The sequence below is a fragment of the Chaetura pelagica genome, unplaced genomic scaffold (assembly GCF_000747805.2).
Source record: "Chaetura pelagica isolate M959 unplaced genomic scaffold, ChaPel_1.0 scaffold69, whole genome shotgun sequence".
Lineage (NCBI taxonomy): Eukaryota > Metazoa > Chordata > Aves > Apodiformes > Apodidae > Chaetura > Chaetura pelagica.
The window spans coordinates 7,513,175-7,520,928 of record NW_009970724.1 but is presented as its reverse complement, the minus strand read 5'-3'; the positions used below and the strand labels follow the sequence as shown (position 1 = coordinate 7,520,928).

At 40.0% G+C, this 7,754-nt stretch overlaps 1 protein-coding gene across 1 annotated transcript; it reads right to left on the bottom strand.

Annotated features, from left to right (window-relative positions):
• Window positions 1-2,889: 2,889 nt before the first annotated feature.
• On the bottom strand, window positions 2,890-7,526 carry LRRC8C (leucine rich repeat containing 8 family, member C). The gene is made up of 2 exons (XM_010006614.1): window positions 7,389-7,526; window positions 2,890-5,345 (listed from the first exon to the last, which is right to left on the bottom strand). The coding sequence occupies exons 1-2, from the start codon at window positions 7,524-7,526 to the stop codon at window positions 3,075-3,077; spliced, it is 2,409 nt and encodes an 802-aa protein (XP_010004916.1). The 3' UTR covers window positions 2,890-3,074.
• Window positions 7,527-7,754: the final 228 nt, after the last annotated feature.

Genomic DNA, 7,754 nt, shown 5'->3' with positions numbered 1-7,754 from the left:
GAGTTTGTTTCATTAAGTTTAAGCAATTAACAGTAATGTGATATTTTATCATTCACTGTGAGCCTGAGGATTGTCTGCCCACAAAAGCCATGCTGCCTAACCCTGCTACAGATACAACAGCACGGCTCTCTAAGCTTGTGGCTCGGCAAGGTTATGAACTGACCTAGCAGCTCAGCACCTCCAAAGTGACTTGTCCCACCTTCTAGTTGCTCAGACCCTGGCTGCAGAGTCCTGTCCCCTTGCTACTCCCATCCTAGTGTCCATCTGATCCTTTGGAGAGCTGATCCAGCAGAAAATTAGTCTCTTTTTATAACTGGCTTAGTTTTCTGCTGGCTTAAAAAGTTTGTCATGCGGAGGGATCAGACCAGCACCAGACCAGTAAAAGTACGAGAGAAGCAGCATGGAACATGCTGCCAGGAATAAGGAGCATGGGAGGAGGGGGGAACTGCCCCTTTTTGGTAGCAGTGAGCTGTTAGATTGACTAAGCTGCCTCAGCAGACCAAACCCTGGGAGAAGATACAGTTATTAGTGTGAAAGTGCTTAGACCGGTATAGTTTATTCCTATCTAGGTGAATAAAGATACACCAGCACAAGGCACTTCATACTCATGTAACTGTGTCCACATGAGGGGTTGCACTGGTAGAAGTATAATCAGTAACAAACAAAAACCCCACATCCCCTAAGTGATGGATTTACAAAAATGGCATAAAACAAGTCTCCAACCTTCAGTTACGAGGGATGCATAACTTTCGTTTAGAAAAAAGGCCACAAACTACACATGAAACAACAGTAGACGCAAAAATAAATTAGGGATTTAAAATGCTACATCTAGGAATATAAAGATTTTTTTAAAAAACGTTAAATGTAATCCTGTATTTCAAACTTAAGTAAAGTAACTATACAGCTCCACCAATTACTTAAACATTTTAAACAGTTTACATTCATCAGGGACAACAGCACTTTGGTTTACATGATTAGGTTATTATGAGCAATGAAACATTTCTCTCCCTCACGTTATATCAAAGTGAAATACATTTAGATACATTTAGAATATACTGCCAAGCTGTTCAAATAACTGCATTCCATAACTAAGAAGAGTAGCTCTTGCAAAACCTACATCAGTTATAGCTCTTTAATAGAACTAAATCAATCACCTTTAAAAAAGCTTGCTTTGATTCCTTCATGCCTGACCCATTTTTGATTAATCACATGGATCTTCTCCAGAACATAGCCAAGCAAAAAAAATAAGTCTGACATGGTACTGTAGAAAGCCCACATACCAGATTGCATAGCACACCCTGGATTAATGAGAAAATAATAATTTTAGTTTGTCTCCCACCTTTTTATAAGTCAGACTCTTAAAATAACAGTATGCTTTTGTACCAGACTCAAGAACTTGGATTAACTATAGCTCAAGAAACACAATGGCAGTTAGAAAACATTTTGAGCAACTCAGCTGACAATCATCAATTATTTTACATAACTTTAAACAATCAGCAACTCAACCTCTGCAATTTGTAAACAGCATTGCCTCCTACAGAAAGAGTACTTATTCCTAGATATTCTTACAAAGCATTTATCCAGTGCCTGCATCTGACTGAAATACGTGTTGTAGGATAGGATGAAGAGCTCTCCTCCCAGCAAAATATTTTACTATCATATGGTTATTTTTTATTAGCTTAAATTAGCTGGTGAGCAACACGAGTTATCACATACCTGCCAAACTTGCCTGGAAAAAGCAAATGGCTGGATTAAATAAACAACTGAACATGGCTTCCGAGGATAAAGTTTCCAGCCTCATGCACAACCATTATAGACCATTACATTATTTTTAAAAAGCAGACTTCCAACTGTATGATTTCCAATTTAATTACTAGCTGGGAGATGAAAACACAGCCTTCATCACTGTCCTCTGGTAGGCTGACATTTTTGAGAAGCTAATGTATTAATTTAATCTCATTTTTGCAAATCTGCACATGTTCCTGTGCCGAGCTTGGTTACATGATACCAAAGCTCAATTAAGGAGCATTAACCTATTTCCTGGTCAGAATCTTTACAAACTAAACATGATTGCACTTTTTCTGGATCCTGTTCCTGCCAGGTGCCAAGCATACCAGGGTGGAACTGAACTGAGGGGGGCAGAGGGCACTTGCTCCCTTCCAGAACAGGTTGTTTAGTGGAAGATGGGTAGGGGATTTTTCAAGATAGTGTTTAATCGCGCTGGGTTCATGTTTCCAGCACAGTGAGTTCACTGCAACCCTTCCATTCAAGTTAGAAGGAAACAGGCAGCCACATCCCTCTGCACTCATTAGAAAATCTTCTATGTCAGTCACTTTGGTCCTGAGTCCCTGTGAACTGCGACCTTACTGTGACCTTCCTACATCAGAGGGGACATTTCAGTCAGTGCCTCCTGCTCAGCACTGTGCGTGAATGGAGAGCTAGACTAAACTTGCCAAAAATCCCTGAAGGAGTTCTGCCTGCTCCTTCAGACCTGTAAAAATACATAAAAAACCTTTCCTACTTGCACTGACCATCTGAGAAAACCATATCATAAATAAAAAAGGACGGTCAACCCAGACTTGATCTTGTTAGATGTCGAACACCTTCTACTGCCACTGAAGAAAAGAGGAAACAAGGTATTCAACACCTGCAGCACCACTTGTTGAAGACCACGTCCTAAGTACTAGCAGTAACCAGGAAGACAATATAATAATTTTTACAAATTAAGCAAACCAAAGCATACAGTTTAAACACAGTTCCTCTGTTGGGATTAGGCAAAGAAAAAAAAGTCAGCAGATAAAACAATTTACTTTTACCAGTAAAAATTAAGTTACAGACACCCTTGTTCTCAGGGCAAAACAAACTTAAAAAAATACCTTAAAACAGTGAAAAAATACAAGAAAATTTTATTTAAAAATATATGTACTCCTTAGTCCAAATTTGTTTGTACAGAAAGAATTTGTTTGAAAAAGAAAAAAAATAATGACAAACCAAATGTATATTTGGAGTATGCACTTTCTACAGCATATTTGGTTGAAGCCTTATTTCTGTAAAACGGAGTGAGAGGAAATCAGTTATTCAGCTTTCATTTGTTCCCTGACATCAGAAGGCAACGTTTCAAACAAGGTGTCCTCTACAGTGAAACCAGTCCGCTTCAGAGCTCTACATTCACCAAGCTCAGGTGGGAGGATTTCAAAGTGATTGCCTTTAATATCCAAGTAGGAGAGGAATACCAAGTTACCAATTTTAGGTGAAAGGACTGACAAGTTATTTTTCCCAATTTTTAGAGTCTTAAGTTTTTTGCAGAAGTATAGTTCATCTGGCACGCTCTCCACTTTGTTGCAAGTAATGGAAAAGTACTGTAAACTTTGCAGAACTCCTATTTCAGGTGGGATAAATCGAATGTCATTGTAAGACAAATCCAAATATCTGATTTTGTTGCATAGGAATAGGTGGGATGGAAGAACCTCTATTTTGTTATGGCTGAAGGAAAGCCGCTCAAGACTAGTCAGTTTCTTTATATGCTCTGGGATGTAGGTTATACTGTTGTACCACAGCTTTAGGACTGTCAGTTTTCTCAGATGTTGAAAACTTACAATTTCTTCAATGGATTTGAGGTTGTTTTCCTTTAGATCCAATTCCTGAAGACTGAGAAGGCTGAAGACTGCATGAGGTATGCGCTCTAAATCACAATGAACCAACTCCAGCTGTGTTAGGTTGACCATCTTCTTCAGGTTGTTGAGCATCACTAACTTAGTGCCATCATTATGGATGCACAATTTTTGCAGGTGACCAGAAACATCAACTGCAGATTGTGGGATTTTTGACAAATTACTTTTTATGTAAAGAACTTTAAGGCTTTTAAGGTCCCGAAAAGACTCCAGCGTAATGTTTTTGGAAATATCGTGACTTAGGGAGCCAATTAAATAGAGCTCTTCCAAATTCCTGAGGCCATACATCCAGTGTGGAAGTTCTCTGATGTCATCAAACTTGACGCTCAAGATCTTGAGATTCTCCTTCAGAAATGCCAAAGCAGCGCTGTGGATCTTTACAGAGCACTGGTGCAATGAGAGCTCCTGGAGATTGTCCAACTGTGCAATGGTTGCTGGTATCATTACGTTATTAATTATTTCAAGTTTTAATGACTGCAGCTCAGTAATTTCAAAAACTGTGTCTGGTAGTCCAGACAGCATGAAAAGCTGTAGCTCCAAATGACTATGGGAGTTTGTCTGTAGCCTCTGCCGCAGTTTATCTGCAGTCCACTCATTGTTTAGGTTCAGCTGTTTCAGCTTATTTTCACTGACTTCAGACAGGAAGACAGCAAACCGCTTGGAATAGAGAGGATCATACTGATCTATCATATGCAGCATAAAAGCAAAGTCATTCTTGACATCCGGGATATCATCGATTCCTGTCTCTTGCCGAACGTATTCAAAAGAATATTCTTTCAGGGACCGGTAGAACAGCCAGTACAGTGTATAAAGGCATGTGAGGCCATAGATGCTTACAAAGCACAGGTAGCAGTAAGAAAGCTTAGAGAACAGATGTGCCATTGTGTGATTACAGCAAAAATTCTTGTATCCTGTCATGTCTTCAATATCAACGTTACAGACTACTGTAAAATTAACTTCTGAGACAAGTGTTGTGTTGTAAACAATAATAATAAGGAATTTAATTACCTTAAGTACAGTCTGGCGAACGTACATGACATAGAGTATATCACCCTCCTCAACATGCAGTCTAAATTTCTTCACCTTTTCAAACAGTGCTTTGGCCTGTTCACCTTCTTTCTTATCTAGCGCTCCAGGAGTTCCCTTATCCACAACTAACTTCTCAGGGATTGATTTTAAAGACTGTGTCTTGACCAAAGTGCCTTCAGTGTTTGGCTGGATAGTAGCAGACTTGTTTATGTTGTTCTTCCTGTTATCTTTCTCTTCAGAGTCTTCTCCAGACACTTCAGATAATGCTCTAGTTGTCCAGGGAGAATCAAAACACTTCCCAAGTATTGAAATGAAGTGTTCAATTTTGGAGCTTGATCCAGGAAATTTGAACCAGAAGTTACTACACAGCATAAAGACGAGTGTGTGTATAAGGACAAGGTAAGGGAAGTACTTGGCATACCAGTGCAGGGCGCGTTCATAGCACACCTGATTTATAAAGCTATATTGCTGAAGGTCCAAATCAGTCTTCAGTCCTTTCATTTCAACTGTAGCTGGAGGGGTGGATGGCTTGGCTGGAGGAAGAGGGGTTGTATCTGGAATTGTGTCAAACACATTTGAATTATTAGATTGGTTCTGGCAAGGCTGTATGCGCTTTGGAAGGCATATTATCTTGTCTTGCATGACCTGAAACACACAAAAAGATATCTTTTAAACTAATGTACAAACAATGGTGGCAGTACCAATGGGTAGTTGTCCTTGGAGTTCCTCCAGCTGTCAGTCATTCCATCCCACAGCCTGGTACTTGGCCCCACAGGCTGTGCTATTATTGCTATTATTCCCAAAAAGACACTTGCTCGACATGCCAAGAACTAGGTCACCCCTTTTAATCTATGGTTAGGTTTCCCCAATGTGAGTAAGAAAGTATTGAGATAATCCAGAAATGGGAAAAATGTGGGTAATGCTTCCAGAAAAGACCAGGGATCTCCTCCACCTCTTTCCCCAGAGACTGTTCTTGCCAGGTCTATTTACCCTGACTACAGAATGTTCAGAGATAGCCAGCTTAGGCTTGAAAGCAGCATAACTGCATTCATGTGGCTGTATGTTCACACTGTGATGTCTTATCACACCAAAAATGGCTGACAAAGAGCTAATGTGGGCATACCTATGTTGGGATATTATTAATCTTCAGTCTTAATAAAGAGAGTTAGTGATGATGAAGAACTGACAGCATTTGTGTGCTTGTGTGCATGGACGTAGTTTTTATTCAGTTTGTTGGACATATACATAGAGTCCTCCTACCACACATCTGGGGGGAAGAAGGTTGCTCTATCCTTCTGCTCCTGAGTCTGTCTATAATGCAAGGTCTGAATTTAAAATGCTAATCTATGTGATAAACCAAGGAACTCTGTTGTTTGCCCTGAATGACTGACTGGGATTAGCCCAAACTAAGAATGAGTGTGTAATGTAGATGTATTCTATCACATCTTGGTTGTTGAAAGCACTAAATATAGTGTATACAACAAGAGCTACCAACATCAGATCCTCCTTGATGATCCCCCCAGGTGTGGAGAGATGCTGAGATGTGTCTTGAACAGTATCAGTGCTGTAACCGTTGACACGTCAAAAACTCCTGCCCTTCATCTTTGTCTGTAACTGCTATTCTGATATACACCCTTACACCCTGGATTCATGCCCCGAATAATAACTTGGAATAATTTCAAATTAAAAAAGCCTATTATTTGCAGTGATTCTACACATTATTTTCCACTGTGTTTCTTCCAACCAAGCAGGTAACTTTAAAAATTACAGACATCCTGCTTTGTGTGCTTTTGTTTGCCACTGAAGCAAAATTCAGCCCTATATGAAGACATTTTTAAACATGGACATTTTAACTTTTCAATTGAAAATACTTTAGAACAGAGAATACAGGCAAAATTATAGTTGATTACATGCAACATCTTGGACATAGTATGTGAAAATCTTGGGCCATGTAAGTGAGCAGATTCCCTTGAAATAAGAGCTCTGTGGTGTCCTCTTAGCTCCATTTCTAAGTCATGCCAAGAAATGTGAGATCCATGTTTGAACTAGTACTACAATTTTCTATTTTTGTGGAGTCCATCCCAAACAGTACTTTTCATTCTTTTCAGCTTTTGGCTCTTTAGCAAAATGTGACTAACAGTGACTGACAGTAGTGTCAATTATTTACATGTAAACATCCTCAGAGATGCTTTGGAATGAAAGAGGCATAACTTCAGTTGTGGGTGGTGATAAAATAAGTACATTAATTTCAAATCTCTTCTGTTTGAAGCATAAAGGCAGAAAGAAAATTAACATTTGCCAAATAGAGAAAAACAGAAATCACAAAATCACATTTTTCAAACTACTACACAGAAAAATATTAATAAATAAGAACTTAAGTCAATAATCTGTTTTATCATGCCAAACTGCGGTGAAAACAGGCATGCAGACACAAGCCAAACCAACAGTTCTTATCTTAGCTGGCACTGCTCCACTGACTCTAGTGCAACTCTGCTGAGTTACAGCTGGTAAAAGTCTGGTCTGTCTATTTGATGTTGCTACCTAAACAGCTTTAATTTGTGCTTTGTTCATGATGAACCCAACAGATAAAACAAGACATGACACCATCCATCCAAGGATCTTCCTCGTTTGTGGTGTTCTTTCAGCACCCTGGGAGCACCTTCCTTTCCTTTACCCTGTTTGATTTACCTGTAACGTGCACCCGAACACACCGATCATCAGCATGGCGACGGAGAGATAGTCTGTGAACACATCCCACCAGGGCTTCAGCACCCTGAACGCCGGCTGCTGCTCCGAGAACTGACGGAACTCGGTCACGGGAATCATCCTCCTGCAAAAGAGCAAGGCCAGCACTCAGCTTCCTGCAGCCAGTAGCCCTCACTCTGTGTGAGCAAGTACTTCTGCAAGAGCAAGTACTTCTGCAAGGTCTGAAAAAACCTGCTCTGGAAATTCAACTCTCAGGATGTGGCAAAAAAGTTCCCAGTGGTTCCTATGACACCCCATCCCAGTAGAGGGATGCTTGTGCTGCTCCCCTGCAGCTCTTGTGAGGAAGGG

Bases quoted from the DNA above. Each gene is read 5' to 3' on its own strand.
- LRRC8C (XM_010006614.1), bottom strand. From the start codon at position 7,526: ATGATTCCCGTGACCGAGTTCCGTCAGTTCTCGGAGCAGCAGCCGGCG. The intron at 5,346-7,388 runs GTAAATCAAACA...TGTGTGTTTCAG, and splicing joins TGTTCGGGTGCACGTTACAG to GTCATGCAAGACAAGATAAT.